The sequence below is a fragment of the Ambystoma mexicanum genome, chromosome 3p, assembly GCF_040938575.1.
Source record: "Ambystoma mexicanum isolate Mex_15411 chromosome 3p, UKY_AmexF1_1, whole genome shotgun sequence".
Classification (NCBI taxonomy): domain Eukaryota; kingdom Metazoa; phylum Chordata; class Amphibia; order Caudata; family Ambystomatidae; genus Ambystoma; species Ambystoma mexicanum.
Window position 1 is genome coordinate 336,244,869 of NC_090925.1, and position 25,558 is coordinate 336,270,426.

At 45.7% G+C, this 25,558-nt stretch overlaps 1 protein-coding gene across 4 annotated transcripts in view; it reads right to left on the bottom strand.

Moving 5' to 3' along the window:
- Nucleotides 1-25,558, bottom strand: part of RAD21L1 (RAD21 cohesin complex component like 1) — a 1,746,850-nt gene that overhangs the window by 97,513 nt on the left and 1,623,779 nt on the right. For all 4 annotated transcript variants that reach the window (XM_069650928.1, XM_069650927.1, XM_069650929.1 and 1 more), the window contains exon 13: nt 10,102-10,179. In XM_069650928.1, coding sequence (XP_069507029.1) covers nt 10,102-10,179 — 78 coding nt within the window. The remainder of the gene's footprint in view (nt 1-10,101; nt 10,180-25,558) is intronic.

The window sequence follows — 25,558 nt, forward strand, 5'->3', positions numbered from 1 at the left end:
GTTAGAATACTAACAACTGTATAGTACGGACGGCTAGAAAGTCGCTGAGGCAATCAGTGAGCCTGCATTCAGGGAAGCCAACTGAGCAGAAGATCAAAGTTTATAAAATAATGTTGGATGAACGCCTCACTTTGCCTACTCCGATGAGGATTTCTGTGCCTAAAACAAACGTAAGCACTCCAACAAAGGATATCTGTCCCTCACAGTTATACATACAACAAATGAACAAGGAAATGTATTGCAATTCTCCCAACTAACAATAATGATTGAATTTATAATATCACCACAGTCTCTTTGTAACGTGTGCGAATTCCCCTTCCCCAAGTTCAAACATGATTCTGTTTCACAGTTCAATAAAAAAAAGGAAATCCTGATTTGCAATAATGTTCAATCACAGTTTGTTTCAACTATGAAATATAAAGTTCCAATTCAGCTTTGATGTAGTTCCACTTTGTCAACATAAAGTTCCAACTCAGAAAAATAGAATGTTGTTTCCCCTTCACAAAACAATTTTTCTGTTCATCAATAGCAACTATAATTGTCTTGCTTAGGATGATTTTTGCCACAAATGTCTTTAGTATCACTCTCAACATAAAGTGCCTTCACTAATACACCTTTTTAAACACGTCTTCAACTTCCACCTGGTTTACTCCCATACCAGGCACACTCCTGCAGCAATTTGCAGTTCAGGTATACATTCCTGCCCGAACAGCAATTCACAACCGCAAGTAATTTTGTGGTTAAATATCATTCGATGAAGAATGCTTGACCACAACTTCAAATTGCAGCTTCAAAACATCCAACAACTCTTTAGGGAAAACAAGATTTACCTTAGTGCTCTTTGACACTCTTCTCACAATAATGCTCCTTTCCCTATGGATCTCTCTCTCCCCCAGAAGAGCAGCCTTTGTGACTCATTGCCCCACTACACAAGTAACCAATGACTGATATGCTAAGGGACTTTTAATTCTCTTCCTTTGACTTGGATGATGTGAGTTCATGTCAATTATCACCACATGAACAACAATTGTACCCGTTTATGAATCTTTCACTGACCCCTTGCCGCGGTTGGCAATATCTGTTCTTTTGTAACTGCTTTGTTCTACCTATTCTTGGCTTGAGCATTGCTTGTAGGTGTTCTATTTTTTAACCATATTGCCCCTTTATATTGTTGGCGTTTATATGGATTCACATTTATAACATTACAGTCTGTTGGCTTTTGTATAATGTGGCTTTGCTGCTTTTTATAACTTTGGTATTTAAAATTACTTGTTAAAGCAATCTCGCTCGCGGGTGCTGTTTTTGGTTTGGTTTGGTAGCACAAGGGTCAAAAGTGCTTTTTCCGTCACTTTCAATCGCACGTGAGTGTCTCTCACTTGCCCAACTCCATAAGCGAGTGGGGAAGGAGCACTTGGGGGACACACACAGGCTGTGGACTCCCTGGGTAAGATGTGCTGCTCTTGTCTTCTCGCTGCTTGCAGGATTCCTCTTCTTGTGGCTTCACGATTCGGCAAACCTCTCCTTTCAGTTTTCTGCTACCCAATCCACATGCTAATGGAGCCCTCGTCGCTCCAGAGGTTGTCTGGTGCACGCCAGCCACCAGAGACCTTGATGTCCTCAGGAGCACGCCAGCCACCTGAGACGGGCTCCGGGATGGGGAAAGCATCCTCCGCCTTTGCTTCCCACTATGCAGTCTCTGCAGGTGATATTCCCGCAGAACACCACCCCCAAGGTTAGGATCAGAAAGCATCTGCCTTTCCCTGGCCACCTGGGAGGAGACATTAGGCAGGGAATTAGTGAGGCATCTTTAGGATTCATCACAACAGGTAACCTCTCTTACCATATGGCACTCTCAACCCTTAATGGTTTTTCTGTGAGCCGTCTGGAGGCTTACAATACTAGGGTCTCTTGAGCAGCTTGTGTTCCTCTGTCTCACTGTCTCATCTTTTTAGGGTATAGGTAATCCCTCTTGTTATGTGGATTATAGCTTTTGGCAGTTTTTATGAGCCTTGTGGTGGATTACAATCCTCAGATTTCTTGGGCTCCCGTAACCCCTCTCATTCCCTTGTTCCTTCTCTAGTTCTCGGTCTCTCTGACTCTAATAGGGGCTTAGGGCAATCCTTCCCTCCTCCCCTTTCATCCTCTCCTCTCTCTGCCTCCATCTGCCCTGAACAACCTAGATACCTGTTGTTCCATTGGGTTTGTTCCAGTGAGGGACACAGTGTCTCTTAGACAGAGGTGGTGTGCCCCACAGCGTGCAGGTTTTCCAGTCTGGATACAGACAGGCTTTCTGTTCTGTGCATTTAGGCATCTCTCTGCACTTGGACTCTCTGGTTCAGAGCAGAGGATTCACTCCTCCCTCGATACCTGGTTTCGGCAGGGGTTTGCAGGCACCAGTCCCACCACGTCCTGCGCATGGTTATGTCTCCAGGTTAGGCTTGCCATGAGGTGCCTTTGCCTTTCCGAATCTGCACTCTCCAGTGTTACGGCGGTGGTGTCTCGTTTCCACGTAGGTCTCTCCCCACGTGACAGCCTGCTCCGCTGTGCAGTGCTGCTCCTCCCCTCGATGAGGTTCTCACGTCAGAGGCTCGCCTCTGCGTAGTGCTTCTCTCTTTCCATTCAAGCGCAGTCAGCCCTTTATTCTCACTCTGTGACTTCAGAGGGGTGCATTGTTTATTGTCAGCTGGTATGCCTATGGAGAATTCAGCATTGTCCTGAGGCAACCACATACAGGAAATGTCACTGTTGCTTTGAGTTAAACACATAGAAGTAATAGCGGCCTCTCCTATTACCATGTAAGCAGACCGTTTCTTTACACATGTGAATGTCTCATGGAGTACTTGTTTACTAAGGGGGGGGGGGTCACTCCCCTCAAGGTCAAACTTTCCCAAACCACTAGGGAGGGTCTTACTGAATGGGCTCCCCTTGGTTGTAAGAGACTGTTTTATGAGTACCAGGAGAAGGGAGCCATTCTACTGATAACTACGACAGAGAGGAAGGACCAACAGCACTGGGGAAGGGAGTCATTCCCCCAAGCTATTTGGGACTAAACACCAGGAGAAGGGAGGCATTCTCCTGGCCCATTTAGTAAATATTGTTTGGAACTTTGTAACCTGGGGACGGGGCTTATTCGCCCACAGGCTTTTTGAGACTGGATGTCTCAAATAGGAAGGGAGGCATTCTCGTGGATCAACAAGGAAACATTGTGTGGAACTTTGCCCATAACTCAGGAGAAGGGAGGCATTCTCCTGGGAGCAGAACAATGTTGCTTTATTCTTTAGTTTATAGTGTAAGGGACAGAAGTAAGGTTTTCTTGACATAGAACGGTGGACACTTACTTTAAAAGACATCCTGACAGACCCCTTAGATCTTTAGTTGAGGCAGGGAAACCCCTCTTAGGAATTTCGAAATATAGGTTTTCTCTTGCTTTAAAAAAAAGTCTTTAGCCCCAAATATGCCACCTTTATGTCAGAGTCTTTCATCTGCACCCTTACAGTTCTCTCTGTATTACATACAGGAAGGGAGTTCAAACTAGTCCTCTACATGAACCCTTAAGTATAGAGAAACCAGTTCAATCTGATAGGAAGAGAAAAGACTGCAAAGAATATTTTTTTCATCATGCGTCAAGGAGAGAATTAGGAACTCTCAAGACAAGTAGGACTTGTCATCTCCTTAACATAAGGAGTCTTCCACTCTGAGGAAGATTCCCTTCCACAAAAGGAGGCGAATGATGGGAAACGATCAGGAAACCTCTTTAGATATTCAAACAAAGGAAAAAAGAACAACTTGTGTTGACAATATCCCCATACCTAGAAAAGGAAACCCTAGGGAGTATTGGGGATACAGAACCCAGAAAAACAAAGAACTGTATTGCTTCAGTCCTAGATGCCCAATGTTCTTACTTCCCAAAGAATGATTCAAAAAGCCTAGAGAGGACACCTGATCAGTCGCCCCAAAAGATAGGGCATACCCTCTCTTTGAAAAAGATAAGACATTGTAACGCTCAAATGTGGTGCGACAACCTCTATCCGACAGAGAAAGAAAACAGAGATCTTTGAGTCCACTTCCTCTATGTCATTTCCTCAGAGTAGTTTGTTCCGTGAAGAGGAACTATGGGAAGAACCAGCTAATAGGACATAAATAACACTGGGCTCGGAAGGCTTTGAGACACATAAGACAGTGGGGAAAGTACAGTCCCTGAGGGTTTCCCAAGTTAAGAAAATCTATATTTTTGGAAAAGACATCCTGAATGAGCAAGTAGCACAACCTCTACCTCTGGCTTCAGCCCAGAATAACGCTTGCTATTCATGTAGAAAATATGGTCATGTCACAAGGAACTGTCCCCTGAATTTGAGGTCTCCTCCATCCTCCCCACATTAGGCTAACTCACAAAAAAATCAGAGAGGTGCAGGAAGAATCTCCCCAATTCTCTTTAAATGTCCTCTATGTTCACATGTCAACTCTGCCAATAACTCTAGTAAAAAAGGATCAGTATTATCTCTCCTTAAGGGTAGAAAATCAGGGAAAAGGAGGCAAAACAACAATTTCTTTGGAGAGAATAGTGCCATCTAAAGAGTCCCTGGTACCACCCAGAATCCGAAAGTTTGGGCCCAGTTAGATAGTGGGAGCAAAGGATGTGCTATACACCATGTGTTAATACCTTTGGGGTGGCAAAGGGCACAAAAGAAGGCGGTCTGATGCATACATGGACATACTAAGAATTATCCACAGATTAAAATACCTGTGCCCCATCTTAGGGAAGAAAATATGGATCACAGCAGCAGTGATCCCGAGGCTACCAGCCCAGTTAATGAAAGGCAGCAACATCCCACCGTTCTCACCGTGGATATCCCAGATCACCCAGCTAGATCTTAAAATAAAATCTGTAGCAGACCCCCCTATTTGGGATCGGAAACAGGTTAGGAGAACTTCTCGTCAAAGAGATCCTTCTCCTGAGAACCAAATCCTCAAAGGCAATTCCATTAGGGGAAGCGTATGTGACGATTCACAGGATCTCGTCACTTCTCCCCAGAGGGGAATCCTTCCCTTTAAGGCAAGGGAGGTGAGGCTGCTACCCAAAAGTCCCCCAAGGGGTAGTAACATGTGGGAGGACCTTATAGGGAGAGACTCCCCTCACAGGGATAAGGACTCTCATACAGTGAATAACCTCCCTAAACCCTTTTCTTTACAACCCACGTCCCTGGTTAATCCCTCTAATACCCATCCTGAGAGTACTACTGTGTTCTGATGTAAAGTGACTTTTGTATTATCTGCAAGATCCAACATAACTGTGACGAAGAAGATGCAGCGAAACATGAAGAATAACCCTAGGTGGAATTAACAAGGGACTGCGACAAGGAGGCTTCAAGGAAGCATGAAGAGGACCTCAAAATATCTGGAAAGAGACTGGCCTTACGCGGGGCAGACCAAGCTGTATAAATTAGAGACTTAAGAAGGACTCGAAGACTCATGGAAAAGGATACTGGTCTGCAGCCACCGCGAGGGAAGATGGCGTTCTGAGAAACCGGCCCGGGAGATTCAAACTCGAGGATGAGGACTTACCGAGAGGCAGTCAGCCTCTGAGAGGGAGAACTTCAAGCAGCAGGCGGAGAGGCCCTTCGAGTCGGGATGGACCCTACTCCAACATCCACTGTAAGGAAGTCGGAGGTTGCGCAACCTCCATGAGGTGTAACAAGTGGTCCAGAAACTGCACCCAGACCACCGCAAGCAGAACAGTGCCACGGAGCCGCACCAAGACAGGAACCAAGGAAAAAAAGACAAGCAGGAGATGCGTGTGAGCAGGAAGCTGACCCGAGAGCCCGGGAAGAACCGAACACACACTCCAACCAAAGCCAAGGTAACGGGAGTTGTGGGAGACCCGGGTGGGGTCCGAGGGAATGTTCAAGTCAGATAAAGAGTCAAGTGTTACTCAGACGTGATCTCCCTCATCACAGTAATACACAAAAGACCAAGGGCCTCATCACAAGTTGGGTAGTATCCCAGCGGTATTACTACTGGGATACCGCCCACGCTAATAGTGTTAATGCAACCGGTCGGGCGCTATTAGCACCGGATCAAGGGTCAGGCGGTAATGGGTATTCCCCATTCCCCATTGGGTCCAGGTGGTAATTGCGCCAAAAATTTGGCTGTGGGTAAATGCTGCCAACTCATGTTCGGGCATAATAGTGTTAACGCCGCATTTAAGGGCTACCGCCCAACTCGTGGTGACGCCCCAAGAGTCCAGTATTCCTTGAAAATAGACTCTGGAACATTAGTACAGATATACAAGGAGAGAAAAGGCAAGAAACTCACGGGGACAGTCTCCCCAAACATCAAGTCTACTTTCAAAGTAAAGAGTACCTTAAGAGTGAACTTCCTCATCACAGTGATGTCAGGAAGCAATCGCCCCTGTACTCAAGATACAAAAAGCCCTACGAGGGTATCAACAGTAAGAAGAAGAATTGTGAAAATATTAGCTCAGTTGTTTATTAATCCTTAGGAGGAAGTGAAAGGACTTCTAAAAACGTTCCCAAGAAAATGTCGAGGAATAGTCTTCCCCCAGGTAGACCAGGAAAAGGGAGTATTCGCATGGTCCAAGTGATTCTGGTAAAACAGATCTTTTCACAAGAGACTGCTGTTAAGTCAGCCAAAACTGGATGATTTCGCCAGGAAAAGTGGGTCATTTTCCTGGTGCTTTTATTAAGAGGAGCCTGGAACTTTGGGTGGTTTAGTTCTTAGTGGTAGGGATATAGTAGTTGGCTTGGACAGAGGACAGTACTTTTTGGTTTTGACCGACATCCTGACGAGCACCCACGTATTATCTGTTGAGGCAGGGATAACCCCTCTGGAGATGGGGAAAGACAGGTTTACTTTCTTTGAGTTATTAATAAAAGTCTATAGCCAAAATGAGAACACCTTGTCAGCCTCTTTTCTCCATCACGCCATGGTATCCCTGCCCATGTTTCTAACTAAGGTCAGTCAGTCAGTCGTGAACTTCCAAAAGGAAAAGTCTGCTGTCCAAAACGACTCTAACTGACCCCATCACTATGAAAACTAACCTATATTCCGGTAGAACGACTTCCTTCACCAGAGGGAACTTCTAGTACCAGTCTGTAGGACTCTTTACCAATATGTAATCCTCCAATAGTCTCTCCCGATTTCTTGGATCAGTCTCTATAACTCTTCTGATGCAGTCTGGAGTTTTCCCTTCTCCGTGGGACTCCGTGGGAGTCCCTTTTGGGGATCTTTTACAAGCTATATATTACTGGTTGCTGTCCCCCGCATATCTTGGAAAGACAATATTATTCGAATAGTCTTTCACTGCTGGGCAATTATAACTGCTTGCCTTGGCCTACTTGATTCTTCACTGGGTTCAATTGTCTAGTTCCTCTCAACTCTAGCACAAAGTATTCTCTCCTTTTAATCTTCTCTTCTTGTACAAAATATCTAGTGGCTTTTCCCCTTTCCCAGAGTACTACTGTCCACTGTTCTTTTATCTTAATATTGCTTCTTTCTCTCGTATCCCGTCAGTTTAGTTATATTTACTTCAAGGGTAAATTAGTCTTGTGACTTTGACGGAGACAAGTTGTTTGCAGGATATAATGATACCTTCTCGGCCTCCCGTTCTTCCTGTTCTGCCAGTTAACTTCTATTGTGAAGGAAAACGCCTTCGCGTGCTTTGTTCCTCAGTGAACTTCTCTCAGGTCTCGGACCGTCGTTGGCATGTGCCTCATTGTGGTATCTATTATCTCTCTGGTGTCCCCGGTCTACCGACCAGAGGTCAGACACCCAGTGGCTTTCTATGCGCGATGGCATCGGCGATGGTTGTAGGACCGGCTGACAGTATCAGCGATGGTAGTAGGACTGCCCATCTTTCCGTGGTCTCGCCACCACCGTCCTCCGGGCTCCTGCCCTGCTGGTTTCTCCTACTGGGGTCGTGCCGTGGCTTTGGTGTCCCAGTCTCTTCCTCCGGGCTCTTGTCCTGCTGGTTTCTCATGCTGGGGTTGCACCGTGGCTCTGGCATCCCAGTCTGCAGTATCAGGCGAGTTTCAAACTCGCGAGCTTCCTGGCTTGTGCTTGCTCTGCCTCCTCCAGGCGTTAAGCAGTGTGGTGCCCTCACGTGCCCGCCTATGTGTTACTCTCTCTCCTCTCTCACTATGGTTCCCAAAGGACAAAGTATTTCCTTTCTGTGAAATATTGCCATCTATTAGGAGTTTCTTCATCCCAGTTATGGTTACTAAAGGTCTCTGTTAGTGTAGAGCATGCCATGTAGGCCACAGTGTGCGTGGTTCTTCTTTGCAGCTTCTATTGCAACCAGCGCCTATTGAAGACTTCCCACGTGACAGTGTCTTGGTAAATGGTTTCTTGCCAAATCCCCCAATAATCTTGTTGAACCACTAGTTTAAAGTCACTATATTTACTTCCAACTACTGTGCCTTTCTTTGTGACAGCGGAAATGCCTCAGTAATTCCACATTTTAAAAAGGTCTCTTTGTAGTGTATTAAAACTCAGAGTATATATCTATATAAATTCTGAGTATCTGAATGTCACTCACTGTGCTAGACTTTTGGTTGTAATGTTTCTCCCCTTTTCTTGCAGTTGCAGTCTGTGGTAGTGCTGGTTGCTGGAATTCCCCAAAGAACAAAAGGGCAGTGACATCACTTGATGAGGGAAATGCAGATCAGTTATCCTTTGGATGCGCTGCCTTCAATATCATGCAGAGTGGAACATTGATCTCCACTGAGCTCCTGCATGGACAATGTGCTGGAACGACTGGCATGGACCTCGAATGAATAGGCCCGCCATTCTTTCTTCCAAAATCCTGCGGGATTACAAGCTCTCCCAGGAAGGGTTTTCCTTGTGAGATTGACCTACTTCCTGGCCTGGCCGAGAGCATGATGGGTATTGTAGTCCTTCAAGTGCTCTCAGTGCCAGATAGTGATGCACCCAACAACTTCATTCTCCTCTGATGTTGCCCTGGGGCTGTAGATCTGCCACAATGCCCATAATGGCAAGACAGGGAGAAGCCCGAGGTCACCAAATGCCTGAATGTGGAATGAGGGATCCCAATATGGAACAGCCCAAAGAAGGTTCTGGTCTTTGGACCACCACTCTAATCCAGTCTAATTCCAGGGAAATATAAATTCTGTTCAATTGTTTGCCTAACTCCTGGTTCCAAGAGAAAAAGAGGTCAAGCCATTGCCTCCACATTTTCAAGCAAGCACGAGGAACTACAGGAACGCATGATGCCAGAAAACTCATAAGTTGTTGAAATCACCAAGCAGAGATCTAGTGACAAGACGAAGTGAACTACTGCCGCCTTGAGGTCCTGCACTCTTTCTTGGGTGGGAAAAGCCCTCCCCAGCTCAGGGGCCAATTGAAAGTCAAACATGGCTGTTTCAGTACCAGGAAATATTTTTTCTAATTGACTGGAACAACAGGTCTAGAAAATGGTGCCAGTCTGGTAAGACTGGTAAATGTGCACTCATGTCAGAAGCAGATGCAATGCTATTAGGCTCATCAACTTGGTGAAAATGCAAAAAACTGATTTAAGCCAAAAGAAGAACCTAATATTGGAAGTGTCTTCTTCCAAATGAGAATTTAAGAAAATATCTGTGCACTTTCCAAATAGAGATGTGTAAATAGGAGTCTAAGATCTAAAGAATACATCTAGTCTCCTGGATACAATGCTGTCCCGATTTGAGCAGGTGTAACCATCCTGAATGTTTCTAAAGGAAAGACAAAGTTCAGGAAGTAGAGGTTTAACACTGACATCAGGCCTGCAGGTTCTTCTTTGGAGCAGTGAACAGGTGGGAATAAACCCTGCAGCCCATCTCCCGAAGGCCCACCTCCTCCATTACTCTCACTTGGAGAAGGTGCGTAGCTCCTGGCAGTATATCCTGACAGTGCATAGCTGAAGCTATCTGAATTAAAGAAGGCGGCGATGCAGGAAGAGACAGGTGATAGCCTGCCGCAATGATAGATTCAAGTGATAGAACACCCTAGTAAAAAACCTTGCCAGATGATTCACAGTAAACAAAGATATTTTTGTCAGGTTTCATTAACGTCATCCAATATTTTCGAAATCTATTAATATCTTACACGTAACATGTACAGTATTTGCCGTGTTCTTTTGTTCCACCTTCTTTCCTCACTGTCTTGTTCACTCTCCATGGGATCCTATAGAAGAAAATATAATAAAAGTTGAACCAAAAATAACCTATGAAATCAACAAATGTATGAATAATCATGTTTTCCCAAAAACATCTGAAGAAGGCATAACTATTTACTTGCTCAGCAAAATGGAAATGTGCAAGCATTAAGGCTGGGCGATATGGACCAAATATGTCGATATTTTTGGGCTGAAAGGTAATATACGATATGTATCTCGATATTGTTTATGTGGGTTAGGTGCTCAGTTGTAAGCCGCCAACTACATGTGAGATGTCACAAACACCTTTACTTGTAAGACATTGATCAAAATAAAATGCAAATAAATACATGGTTCCTGTTTGAGAATACACACAGCTCAAAATGTAAATAAAAAAATGTAAGTATATGTAATAATCTATATATATGTATATATCTCGATGTTAACGATATTGTCTCATATCGATTTTGAAAATATAACGATATATCTCCAAAAATCAATATATCGCCCATTCCTACCAAGGATATACGCAAGGACATGTGTGATGAAAGCTGCAGCCAACATGTAATTCTCGTATCTTATTCCATCTTGCAATAAAGATGAATTGTAATTGTTTATTTATACAGTGCTTATACACAAGTGAGGTGCTTCAAGGTGGGAAGGGAACAATGGAATACAGTAGTCATTCTTAGGCCTTAAAGTTTCCGAATGATCTAACAGAAAACTAGAGTACTAGGCCTGACAGCATTTCTCTTAGTGCAAGTGCCTGAAGTATTTCTAGTGCGACCAAGCTAGGGAGGGGAGACAAAAAAAGGGGGATGATGGGGGACAACAAACGTACTAGTCCGAGTACATTCAGGTCATGCAAGTGCACAGACAGAAGTGCTGGGAAGGGGGGAGAGGGGAAACAAGTATGCCCAGCCCAGAAGGCCCAGGGTTATGTGCAGAGAGGTTACCCCTCTCCTAGAGCATAAGCTGAAAGTGCAGTAATACTGAGCATAGTGCAGAGACCCAGAGGCAAGTGCAAGACTGGTAGGGAGACTGTGACCAGTAAGACTCTGGAGGTGGACCAGGCCACCAGTAATCAAGAAGCTGAACAGAGTTAGGGAAGAGAAGGGGGTGGGAGGCAGGAGAGAAAGGAAAGGAGGTTAGCAAGGGAAAGGGAGAGAGAAGGAGGAAGAGAAGAGGAAAGACTTGAGGAGTTTCCAGAACTTGAGGTGATCCGGCTCAAGACAGAGAGTGGTAGGAAGGCTGTTCCAGAGGGGATAGGATCCAGAGTTAAATACCAGTACATCCAAGGCATTTTAAGGTCATGCGCTTGCTCAGGAATGACAATTTTCTTAGTTCTGCCTTCACACGGAGAACAACCAAACCATTTAAGCATTTATTTAGTGTAATTTGTGTGCCCGATGTTTGTATGGATGGAGATCGGAAAGATATGAGGTTTGGGGTGCCTTTTTGTGTGTTTGATACTGTATGTGTTTCTGGGTAAATGATTTAAATGTGTGGATATTGGGCCAAATCCCAGGGTATCGTCACTGCTTCCATAAGGCAAGCCCCTTTCCATGAGACCAGGGAGGTGAGACTGCTACCCGATACTACCCCTGGGGGTGGTACTCAGTGGGAGGATCGCATGGGGAGGTAACTCCCTTATGGGACCAGTGTCGACTATTGTGGGAGACCGCAGTATCCCGCCAATCACCTGACCCTAGATACCCTTCCAACAGTAACCCCACCTCTTCTTCACCTCCTCCCTCTTCACCCCTACCCTCATACACTATGTACTTTTGTAAGTCAGGAAAGGTAAAAAGTACTGAGACGATGAAGATCCCTGTACATCAACACTCAGTACTGATACGAGGAGGTTGCACGGAGCAATTCCGAATACCTGTCAGTACCACTTTAACCATTCTAGTGGTTCTTGACAGCAGATTGGAAGAAACTGTATGAAAACTGAAGAAGAACTTGACAAGGCTTCGAGGAGCCAGGAGCTCGCAAGCTGTGCTTTACTGAGAGCAGGGGCTGTGGCCCAGTGCATCCTCCAGAAAGACGGGGAACCTTTGCCAGCCGGCAAGGTAAGGAGAGCTGGAGAAACCTGCCAAACGATTCATTGGGGAAACCAGTGTCAAGTCCCCCCGTGGAAACCGCTGAAGCCGGTGCGGTGCAAGGAGGAGAACAAGGGAGCTCCAGGATGCCAACCAGGATGCCAAAGCTAACCCAGAGGGGGAGAAAGAGACAAGGTAGTACATATCACTAACAAATGATACAGAGTTTCCGTGTCCTTGTCACATTGCCAGCATCTTGGACTAGATCTCAACATGCATCCAGAGGTATAAGCATGTTGAGATCTTATTTCTTTCGTTCAGTCTGGACACTGACAGGGTCAGTAAACTGACCCTGTCAAGAAGCAATGGGGCCTGGTCTCAGCATGGGGCGGGGGGCCTAGCAAGGTGAAAGCCAGAGCCAGTCCTGCCCAAACAGGAAAATTGGCAGTTGGGGGGGCCCCAGTCCCTGCCCCTTTCCTATGTGACAGTGTAATTGAATATGGTACCACTCTTAATCACCCCGTACCTCTGTTTTCAAATGCTGGTCGGTTTGTCTCTTTTTTCCTAGAGAACTACCACTAGCAGCAGCCCCAGCAGAGGACCAAAGATAAAGCAGCCTACAAGAATCACTTGAGAGATCCCAATTGCAATACAACCCAGCCGACAGAGTAACCCTATTGAATTGCTATAATACACCTTATGAGTGGCGAAACAGGGTCGGCCAGTGTGTTGAGCACTGGAAGCCAAGCCATGCAACAGCTGCTTCAAGTGCACCAATGACAACAGAGCAGCTTTCCAAAATAGCTGTGTCCACTAGGGCAACTACTCACCGGTGACCGAGCCGCAGAGCGTTTTATTTAGAGACTGCCGGGCCTCGCAAATTCTTAAAATTCCCTCTAGACTTCTAGGGCGAGTTCTTTAGTTTATATAATCCACCTAAGAAAAATGCTCTCGACCCATGGTAACAGGTGGCAAAATCTTTACTAGTGCTTTCTGGAAAATGGTGCATGTCATACTTGGTGCAATGCTTCCACCCAAAGGCCAGCAATGCACAGTGAAACATTTATTTGCCATTTACTAAAAACTAACTTTTTTTCGTAGTAAATGGCAAAAAAAAGCTTCAAACATCCCCATATTCGCCAACAAAGTTGAGTACCATGCAAATGGTACTCGCCCTTTATAAAATCACCTAGCCAATGTGAGTGGGCACGTAGATTTAGCAAGCCCTTAAGACTGCACTCAAATAATTTGAACATTCTATAATGGGAGCGTCACTAAAAACCACTCTGGCATCTGTAGCTGTTTCAAGGGTGTTTATTTTTGGACTTACACCAGTTGTGGGCTTAGGTGGAATCGTCACATGTGGAGGGCAAAAGGGGCTTTTGGAAATTGGCGCTAAGGCACTCGGGCCATCTCTTTCTCACTGGTCTCCCTTGGGTTACCCCCACCCTACCCCATGCATTTGTAATCTCAGTTAGTAGTAGGGCTCAGTAACCCCTTATGCCTTTGGCTTACGCTGTAGCGGGTGTCCCCCGATAAGCCGGCTCACTGACTGTCCCTGGATATTTCCATCTGTCCCTTTCCTAGCCCTGCTTAGTGTTCTATAGGGAAGGTTGGGAACAGTACCTTGCACTTGCTCTGTCGGAATCACCCAAGCCAATCACACCCAGTCTTACCTCTCCCTTCTTCTCTTATTCCTTCTCTTCGATTCTCCTCCCACCACACTTCAAGCCCTCTCTGTTTTGTTCAGCCTTCATATCCACACCCTTAGATGTTCACCTCCTTACTCCTCTTACTTTCCTCCTTTTTTAACTCCTCCACTCACTATGACTGCTTTCTTCTTACACACAACTACTCCAATTGCTACTACTTCTCTCCTCTCTCCACTACCGTTTCTCCTCCTTACCTTTACTACCTACTACCTCTCCACTTCTACTGTCACTCCTCTGTTACACCACTACCACACCACTACTTCTACTACTACCGCCTGACTGCATCTGCTACCCTTTGCTACTACCACCTCACTTTACTAGTACTGGCTCTGGCCAATCCACTTTGACTAATCTCAGGGATTTAAGGGAAGGGTGGAAAATCTTTCAAAAGGTGCTCAGGCCCCATCCCCTTGTTCAATGGGACTGCTGTCCTCTGATGCTACAGCCTTCCTGAAGTCCCCTTTTCCTATTACAAGTCCCTGGAGGGCTAGTGAATTTGATCTTGTTCAGGCTCCAGCTGATGCTGTCCGCTGGAGCCAGACTCCCCTCCAGAAAGCTGTGTCGGCTTGCTAGTCTCCTGTGAAGGGGCATAGGAGACAGTACAATTCAGGAGGGGGGAGGGGGGGGACAATGCACAGCCTGGGGACATTACTACAAAAACAACCCACTCTAACCCTAAAAAAGCTGCAGGAACCATAAAAAAGCTTCAGGTGTTATTGTCTAATTTCTCAAGCGCAAACAAACATGTGTATTGTAAAATGCAAAATGATGCTGGTTTTGCAAACACAGTTGCACTGTAATTTGAAGTTTGTTCACCAACTGCAAAATCTGCAAACTATTTCAATGCCTTTTGGGTGGCTGGTGGGGAGTGGGGGGGTCCAGCATGACTGAAGGTCATGCTCCAGGCACAGTGGCCAATGGACATGACTGCAAGCTATGGCCAGTGCACGGATCGCCCAGGCTCCCGGAGGTGCAGGAGCACCCACCACTGCAGGAGCAGTGCGCCAACAACTTCAGCCACCTTTATGTGATTTAAGGTAGGCATCTCTGCCTAATCCCAGCCTCCATCACCCTTCTTCCCCCGACACGGAGATCGCTGCATTCAGCAGCATTATTCACATTTAGCAAGGATAAATCCCTTGCAGGCTCCGATTCGAGCCCCAAAGCTCATTTTCGCCCCCTCCCCATTCTGTGGCCACCATTCAAACACACAAGGTGTTTCCAATCGAAAATGGCCGCAGGCACCTTCACTGCATCCACCTGACCTGGGCCGCCTGATCCTATTGGCCCAGCCCCTGCTCATCAGGGCCAACCACACGCCGGTAGGCGAACGCCGGCCTTCTCCCTAAGGAGCTTCTCCACAAGGGGCATTTCCTGTCTGGAGCCTGTCCGGAGGCATCCGAGGCCCTGGCCACAGGACTCTGCAAAATAGCGGGTAAGCCGCCCCTGACTTTAGAACTCAACCAGAATACTACAGATCCGACTAACCCGAGACCCCTCAGGCGCCGCACCACGTGGGTGCATTTACGCCCCTCCATCTCTGGACATTTGCTCGCATACACATAGCATTAGTTATTGCAAAGTAATATTGTTCTGTTTCCACTATGTGTGCCAATAGCAATGTTGACGATTCTATAACGCTATCACGTGTGCAGATTCCCGCTTTAATCTATGCACGCTCAGTCCAAAACTCTAAATGCGCAACCTCGCCTTAGCATTAATACGCACTAGCATTTTACCTGATTGCATTGTGCTCTAGTATTTAGAATGTGCATTAGCACCCTCACCTGATTGCATTGTGCTCTAGTATTTTGAATAGCCCTATTGCATCTCCACAACGTAAATGCACTAAAATGTACTAACTACTGCTGCCCAGTCACTAGTGTTTTAGGTCTCTGTGCTAAGTCGAATCTAGATGTCAGTTTTCTTGAATATCCTCACTGCTTCTCTACAACGCAAAGGTACTAAATGTTAGCTCATGGCACCTCCCAGACATTAACGATTTAGGCACTTCACTGAAGTATCTACTTAATATGTAGACGCTAGCTTATAGCATGCTTCTGGCATAGTTAAGAAAATGTCCCCCATTTGCCTCTCAAAAGTCACCGTGGCCCTAATACTATTCACTGTTATATCCAGCATAATGGCCTTTACTCTCCAAACTAGCCCCCCCCAAGGATAGAAACCTGAGACTCAGGTCCAGACTACCTAGCATCTACGAGCCGGTAGGAAACCACCAGAATAACGCCAACAGACGTACTATTACCCAACCAAAAAAAACTATCACCTAAACAATCCAATCACATTGGTGATCAAACTCCAACTACAACCTGCACAACTCTGGACTCCCTATCACCTAAAAACTGTCAAACTAGCAAACCTAATAGTTCTCTATCACTACTAGGATCTCTCATCAATGCAAGATCAGTGGTGGCCCATGCCACAGAAATTGTGGACATCCTAAATAATGACAATTTGGACCTACTGGCCATAACTGAGACCTGGCTTCACGAGGCTGCAGTGCCTGATAAATACCAAATTCTCAGAGCCGACAGGCCTAATGCCAGAGGCGGCGGATTAGCCATCATCTGCAAATCTACCTATCCCATCAGACTTGCCACATTAGTCTCTTACTCATCCTGTGAAGTACTCACAGCTAAAATGCCCCTCTCCAACAACCGCACGCTCTCAATCCACTTAATATATAGACCCCCAGGGCCTCTAGGCACCTTTGAAGATGATCTAACTAGCCTTATAGCCAACAGTACCAAAGACCACTCCCAAACCCTACTACTGGGAGACTTTAACCTCGGCTTTAATGAAACTAACAAACATGCAGAGTCAGTTGCAGCCCTGCTCAAGGACCACGGCCTTGATCAAAAAATCCTCTCCCCCACCCACATCAAAGGAAGGACCCTCGATTGGGTATCGGAACTGAACTGCAACATCAGTATCACCGATATTGTTCCACAAACATGGGCGGATCATTATCTAATAACCTTCTCCGCCACCTTGGATCTCCTTAGCCCTAAAATTAACAACATGGTTCCCCCCCTCCTGACCAGAAGTAAGAAGGACATGACTGCGGAAAACATTATCCCTCTCCACCTTCCTGCCATATCTGGATTGGAAAGTAACAACCCGGACACCCTGGTAAATACTTTCAATTATGCTATGACCAAAGCATTAGACGCAGTTGCTCCAGCCAAACTACGTAAAGCTAAACAGGAAGCCCATTTAAACGCCTGGTTTACGCCCCACCTCAAACCGCTAAGATTACAAAAAAGAAAATCCAATCCATTTGGCGCCACTCTCCCACTGAATACAACAAAAATAACCTTACCGAATTTGCCAAATCCTACAAAAAAGAAATTATCAAAACCAAGAACACCTTTAATGACAGGATCGCAAAAGCGAACTCCAATACTAAAGAGCTATTCACTATCCTCCGTGAGCTGGAATCCCCTATTCAACCAATAGACAATGCCCCTAAAAACAAAGCTTGGTGCACAAACATGCAAAACGCCCTTGCTAACAAAATCTCCTTGCTTCAATGTAAAATTGCTAAAAAAAAAAAGGCCACACTCCCACCTCTGGACCAACAAACACCCCAATCCCAGGAGAATAAAACCACTGCTCCATTTAGATTCAAATCTATCTCCATAACTGACACAGAAAAAATAATACTCTCCCTCAAACCCTCAAACTGTAAGGGCGACTCCTGCCCAGCACAATTAATAAAGAACGCAGCTAGGGATCTAGCTCCCTTCATTTCCAAGCTCATAAACTCCAACACAGTACCTACCAACCTCAAAGAATCATGGGTCCTCCCATTATTGAAAAACAAACTCTGGACCCTACCATCCCCACCAACTACAGACCAATCACCACAGTGCCCTTTCTACAAAAAATCCTAGACAGAGCTGCCTACATACAAATCCAGGATTACCTGGAGGCCAACCACCTGCTTGGCTCTCGGCAATCTGGCTTCCGCCCACTCCATGGCACGGAAACAGCTGTGCTAGACCTCAAGACACAAATTGAGGAATTTAAGGATAACGGGAAAACAGCCTTGCTTCTCCTACTGGACTTGTCAGCTGTGTTTGACTTGGTGGACATGCAGTCTTATGCAACCACCTCGAATCTTCCGCCAATTTCACCAGAGATGCTATAGCCTGGGTCCAATCCTTCTTAGCAAATCGCACCATGCGATTCTTCTCCACCACCAACTCAGCTGACCCTATCAAAATAACCTGCGGTGTCCCACAAGGATCATGTGTCTCCCCCACCATGTACAATATCTTCACCAAGCCTTTGACAAGTTGGACAGATCGGGTGTCATCTACACGAACTACGCAGATGACACCCAGATCCTCATACCCCTTTCGGGTGACTACGAGACAGACTCAGCCTTGGTGAACAAGATATACATTCTTATTCAGGCATGGATGGCCACACATGGCCTATGCCTGAATGACGATAAAACAGAACTACTAATCCTTGGCTCTGAAGCCAACATCCAAAAACTATGCCCAAACTACACATCCTTCAGCATTGATAACAACCCTATCAAAGTGATGCCTGTGGTTAAAACCCTGGGATTCTATCTGGACTCCTCCCTTACTCTCAAGAAGCAGGTCAACTCCCTCGCCTCCTCCACTACCTACACCTGCAAACTCATCCCCGCAGCTAGACCTTACCTCTCCAGTATCAGCTGCATTACATTAGCTAACGCCCTTATCATGTCCAGGCTAGATTACTGTAATGCCCTGTATTCTGGAACCAATAAATATATCACTGACAAACTTCAAAGACTACAGAACAATGCCCTAAGAGCAGCACTAAATATCGCTTACAGAGAACACATCACTAACTTCAGGAAAGAGGTTAACTGGTTAAAAATAACGGATATAATCCTACTTAAAACAGCTTCCCTCACATCTAAGTGTCTAAACAACCTTGCCCCCCTGTATCTTATGGAACAAATAAACAGGAAAATCCCCACTCGACTCACAAGATCTGCTAACACCTACAAACTAGAGATTCCAAGGTTTATACGCTCCACCGCGGGAGGAACTAGCTTTCCTGTCAAAGCTGCTCACTGCTGGAACAAATTACTACTTGACCTCAGAACGGAACAACCGTACCCGAAATTCAGGCATAAGATAATCAATTGGCTGCGCGCCAATGACACATAACTTACACCTGCCTCCGACCCAGACACAACGTACCCTTTGACCGGACACCCCAAGACATGCCCTGTTCGGGGTATATGTCTGCACATATTCTTGTATATATTTGCTTTTTGCCGTTGTGTTTCATATGTATGTTTGTATATAGTCTCACATATATTTTCTCTTCCTGCCGCTATGTTGTATATATTCATGTCAAATACTGTAACAAGCTTAAGTCTTCATGTAAACTGTTGTGCCCGGCTACCCATGGGTTTGGCGCGCATTAACAAATAAATAAACAAACCTCATGTATCTTCCTGGGGGCCCGGGGCAAAGTGACCACTGGCAATGGTTTAGCGGTGGAGGGGCATGAAAAAAGCCATCCAAGTGGCCAATACAAAAGTATTGGGGCCTGGGACGATGAGCTGAACAATGACCAATGACCAATGCCACAGGACAAACATGGCCATGGCCAGGTGCCTGGGGGCGGAGAAGGGCCGGGAAGATTGTACTGCTGCCGATGTCCGGTGGCCACTCTGGGGGGCTTGGGGTGGCCGAGGGTATGGCCAAATACCATGACAAGGCTATCTGGCCAAAGGCCACTATGGGTGGCTTCAGGTAACCCAGGGCAAGGCCACAGGCTAAGCCCAGAGGGCACGTTCATAAGATAGCTGCCACAGATGGCCTCAAGAACACACCAACTCTCAAAGACAGTTCATGGGTTTTTACTTGAGGATTAGTAAAGGGGCTCACAAAGGACTGTCCCTCTCACCTTCTCTCAGCTAGAGAGGGTTGTCCCTTCCCTAACCCAGGCATCCCACAACCTCAGGTTTGTCACAAGAAATCGGTAACTCCTACTATCTAACATGCTGACTGTCTGAGGGTGATGGCCTAAAGGCAAATGCCAGCACTCGCTAACTTCTTCTGGTACCTACTGGTCCCCAATCTAAGTCCCCCAAAGTGGCAAAGCATACGGATTGATGCCTTCAGACACTCAGGCACCACTTGGTCTTTTCCTTGCAGATGCTGGTGTACCTCTCCTTCTCTCTCTGTCCCCTCACACTTTTTTTCTACTACTATGCCCTACTACTCCAGCCACCATCTCTCCTATCTCTCAAACATCTTTCCTTCCGATGTTCTTCTTGTCTCAACCTACCTCCAGCCGTGCCCTCTACTACTCCCCTCTCCACCATACTGCTACACCCCCCGCCCCACACCACTGCTACTCCCATCTCCACACTACTGCTCCCTTCTCCACACCACTACTGCACCCCTCTCCACACCACTACTGCACCCATCTCCACACCACTACTGCACCCCTCTCCACACCACTACTACTACTACTACTGTACCCCTCTCCACACCACTGCTGCACCACTCTCCACATTAGTAATGCTCCCTTCTGCACACTACTTTTACACCCCTCTTCACACTACTACACCCTTCTTCACACAAATACACCCCTCTCCTCGCTACTACACCCCTCTCCAAACTACTACTCTCCACCCACACCATCTATCTCATACATCCTTCTTTCACTTCCCCAATCACCTCCCCACTCACTCCCTACTCTTCCTCTATCGCTCACACAACCCTGCAAGCACAGGTAAACAACCATATCACTTTCTCTTACCAACCAATGCCTCAATGTGTCCAGTCCTTCAGCAATTCTCCTCCACACTCTCCTACACTGTCCTTCCTCAAATTGGTCTATTGGTCTTCCTTCTCCTCCCTTGACCTCACCAACATCTTTTTGTTTCCCGTGGCCCGTTTTACGCTCCCCCTTCCCATAGGTTCTCTTCCTCACCTAATTTCCAGGGCCAACCACTGGTTTTCCTTTCCTCAGAGAAGTTGTTATAGGTGGACAATCACATAAAAGGGTTCTTAAGCCCCAACCCTTTTTTGTACACGAATCCGCTGTCCATAGGCAATGCTGGTCCACTGAAATCCAAGTTAATATCACAGTTAGTATGGATGGCTTTCTGGCTTTGTTCATGCTGGTTTGCAAGTTGGGCGCTCCACAGACTGTTGGTAATTAAGAGGACTGTCTATGTCTGTTTCAAATGTGGCACAGAATTCACTGAACTGCTGAGGGGCCTTCTCAGGGATGCTTGCATACTGTCCTTCATTGTGTGTTGTTTGGTGCCACTCCATTTCACTGGTTCACCGCACCATCTTATCTGGACCTCTGCAGACTGATGGTACTGATAGTCCTTGTGCGCAAACAGAAAAACTGTCCAGAATTGGGCAGTGCAGGCATGGGGTGGCCATCAGTGGTAAGTGTTGCAAGCATGCAGGCACATGAAGAAGGGGCTGGGGCCCTACCAATTCACATACCCCACCTTTGGGGAATGACTGACTCGGAGGCCTCCCACCCTGATTGAGGGTGTTCTCCATCCCCTCGTTACAGGATGTATATCATTAACCTCCCTCCCCATAAAATATCTGTGAAAAACCGTATACTCATTTCTTGGTTCTACGATGTTTCTTGAGAAGATTTGTTTGAGGCCCATTTGCTCAAATTCTTTTTTTTCTTTACACATTTCACTGCAAATAAAGTGGAGGAGATCCCCCACCTTAATATATATACCTTAACCTAACAACCCAAATACTTTGCAGTGAAATGTTCCGAAAATAACTTGAGCAAATGAACCCCGAACAAATGGGCTAGTACACATTTCTTAACATTTAGTGGTAAATAAGTTTGCTAATACAGGACAAATTGCCTTAACACCTTTCTGTAACTGTTGACTGCAATTAACAATGGAGCGAGGGATCTACAACAGATTCCAGTGGAATCTCCCTGCTTTTACCAGGTGCAGAAAGTGGGCAGATCTCATAGGAATACATTGGAAATTACCTGCATGAAAATGTATGCAGGCATTAAAACATGAGATGCTGTGAACTGGGATACATGACTGAAATTGTTAGTCTGTTCACTGTACCAACTACAACTGAAAACAAAAAAGAAAAAAAAAGTGTAATATTTAATGCCTGTCTCTAAACCTTCACCCCCACCCCTGATGCACAATGACACACAGTGCATCTACAAAATGAGCCAGATTCTAAAACCTAGTGCATTTAATTTCTTGCGGCAAAAAAGATGTGGTCTATTCAGAAAGGACATTTAAATGTATACCTCATATGCCCTTTTTTACCCCCTTTGCACAAGTAAGGGGGCCTGTGCGCTCATTTCAATGCACACCCGGAATACACAAATGGGGAAGCAAACACATTCCTGTGAACCTGCTTGGAAGAGATAGAGGGGGATGCACAACACATGAAAAGGTAATTTCTGCTCTTATTATTTTTTTTTTTTTTTTTTAAGTGTGACAGCAGCGGTATGAAGTGCTGCTGTCACACTTGCATTTTTTTACATTTCACAATACCAGGACAGTTATTGCCTTTCCCTATGATTTTAATGTCCCCCGAGTCTCACTCAGATAACAACACTCTAAGCATACTGTTCGCAATGACAGGATCCATGGACTTTGTAAATTGTGCTCTCCCACACACACAACAAAGGCAACACCTTAGACTCAGTGTTTACATCAACCCCCTTCCCCTGCACAGGCCCTATCCCATTCAACTGGTCTGATCACGTTGCCATCCCACTATCGGTTACCCACTCGACTGCAGCTCACTAAGGTCAGGCTAAAAGCCCCCTCACTCAAAGCCGCTCATTCAAAACCTTCCCGGTCAATGAGTTAGAAGCAAACTTCGCAGACCTCCCAAACAGAGGGAATGCCTTAGTCAGTCCTCCTAGAATTATTGAAAAACCTGGCTATGAAACTGGTGAACATTCATGCCCCCCTAAAAACTGGCAATGCTAAGATCAAACCATCCACCCCTTGATACACCCTTAAGCTTGCCTCCAACAAATGTTCAAAAAGTCTCTTGAGAAATGGTGGTGCAAAAACAGTTACCCTGGAGATCTCACCAACCTCAAATCTCTCCACACCAACTGTAGGATTCAGATTACAGATGACAAAGCTGCTTACCACTCAACCACCATTGCGGCAGCTTCTAACAGGACAAAGCCTTCTTTGAAGTAGTAAAGCATTGTACCTCACCCGACAAGAGATGCAAGCAACTCACGAAAAATGGAACAGAATCAACAACTATTTTATTGACAAAATAAACAGAATTTGGCAGATCATCGAATCATCCTCTCAAAACATTAGCATATTAGCGCTGCCCTTCCTTCCACTCCAGCACGCACACTGCCCCTCTGGAATGAATTCTCTCCTCTCCCTCTCTCCCAGACATCCTAAAAACAATCACCTCTCTCAAACATACTTCCTACTCTGACAATTTCATCCCGACCATCATTAAACAATTGATGGGGCTAGCGCTCAACACACTCCTAAAAATCATTAATGCCTCCCCCGGAGAAGGGTCATTCCTGGACAACCTCAAGGCTGGTTTCATACGACCTCTTGAAAAAAACGACCCTTTACCCAGATTGCCAGTCAAGTACCAACCCATTACGAACCTCTTGTTTATTGGTAAAATCTTGGAAAATGTAGTCGCTACAAAATTAATCGGCAGAATCTAACTACACCATCTCCTAAATGATTTTCAGTTGGGGGTTGATCACAATTGTAACATCGACACAGCCACCATCCAGGTGGTGGATGATGCCCTCCAAATCATGAATAAGGGTGACTCATTGAGCTTCATCCTCCTTGACCTCTCGACTGCATTCGACACCGTTGACCACAGCATCCTCCTATCCCTCCTCGCCGATAGAATGGCATTCTCCGACAGTGTCATGAATTGGTTTACCTCCTACCTCTCTGGCAGACACCAGGCCATCCAGATTAACCCATTGCATTCTGACTTCCAGTCTCCTGCGGTACCCCCAAATCCCCAAAGCTCCATCCTCTCACCAATCCTGATTAACCTTTCCATGGACCCTTGGAACACCGTTCACTAAAATCCCAATATAGCCATCACCAATACACGAACGTACATGAGAATATAAAGCCCACAGGACTTCAGGCTTCTCAGGGATTACCTTGCCATCATCCAGTGATGGATTCTTGAGTACATACCTCAAGCTGAACCCATGCAAGACTGAATTCATCTTCATCGGTCCCCCCGCTAAACTGCAACTTGTCCAACAACGGCATAATGCTCCGCGCCCTGGACGGATTCGATCCACAACTTTCAGATTCAGCAAAATGCTTCAACTTCACCATTGACCGAAGCCTGTCCTTCCAGAAACACATAGCCAAGAAGGACCAAACAGGCTGACCCCAAATCTCCACCCTTTGAAAAATGAAACCCTTTATCCCACCACAGGACTTCTGGACCATAATGCAGATTCTTGTGTTCTTGCACATCGATGGGGGAAATGCTGTCCTCACTAGGCTCCCAGCTGCTCACTTGGCTCTTCTAAAAGCAGTCCACCACGCTGAAGCATTTCTTATTAAGGGTGAGCGGAAATGTGACCGAATCACCTCATTCACTAGGCATATTACATCTGATGGCTAAGCTCTACATACCTGGTATCACATGCTCCTCGCACAGCAAATCAACCAACTAGCTTGAATCAATCATCCGCAAAGAGAGGACCCACAAACAGGTCTTCTCTTTTCATGCACCCACCCTATGGAACTCGATACTGGTTTTGGCTCAGAATGCTCCACAATTCTCAAATTTTGCAAATCTCTCAAAATGTAGCTTTTTCAACAACACCTGCCCAAGGACTAATCCCAGTGGATGCACAAGCTGAGGAACAGACCTCAACTGACAGTACTGAGTTACTGTTAAAAAATGCCAGCCCAAAGGCTAGCTACCCACAGCCTGTACAATGCTCTGCTGCTCTCGAGCTAGGTCTACACTTTAAACAATAAAATAATTACAAAATAAAATAAATGTAAGGGCCTATGGGCCTATCATTGTGAAATGCACTCCCTTTGTCTACCTGGGTGCTGGGACCAAGTCACACAGAGTCCGGTTTGTGCTCATGAATTATGTATGCAAGCCGGCTGCCCAGAGCATTTAGCCTTACTGCAAAGCCCTCAAATGTACAGGTGACCTTTGCGAGTAAGGTGACATGGTAATTTATTAAAGTGGTGCAAGGAAAAAGTCACATCCTCTGCATTTTCTGCTGGCACCACTTTATGAGAATCTGGCCCAAAAGTCTTTTGAGGTCAGAGATTTCAAAACGTATTTACACTCAAAAAGTCACAAAAGAAAGAAGACTCATCTTTTCTTCATTGAATAATGAATGAATGAATGAATGAATAGTTGTTCCGCATACAGAACTGTACATAAAAAAAAATAGAAGTTTATTCAATGATTATATAATATTGCAAAGTGCCGTTTCTATTGAAACGAAACATGCAAAAGGCTCATCCCATTAATAGACAAAGTGCATACATCAAATATTTTATGCTAGCAGAAAAATGTACAGACGAGGTGCAGTTTTCTGTTTGGGCCAAGTTATAAACATTTCTTCTATATCCA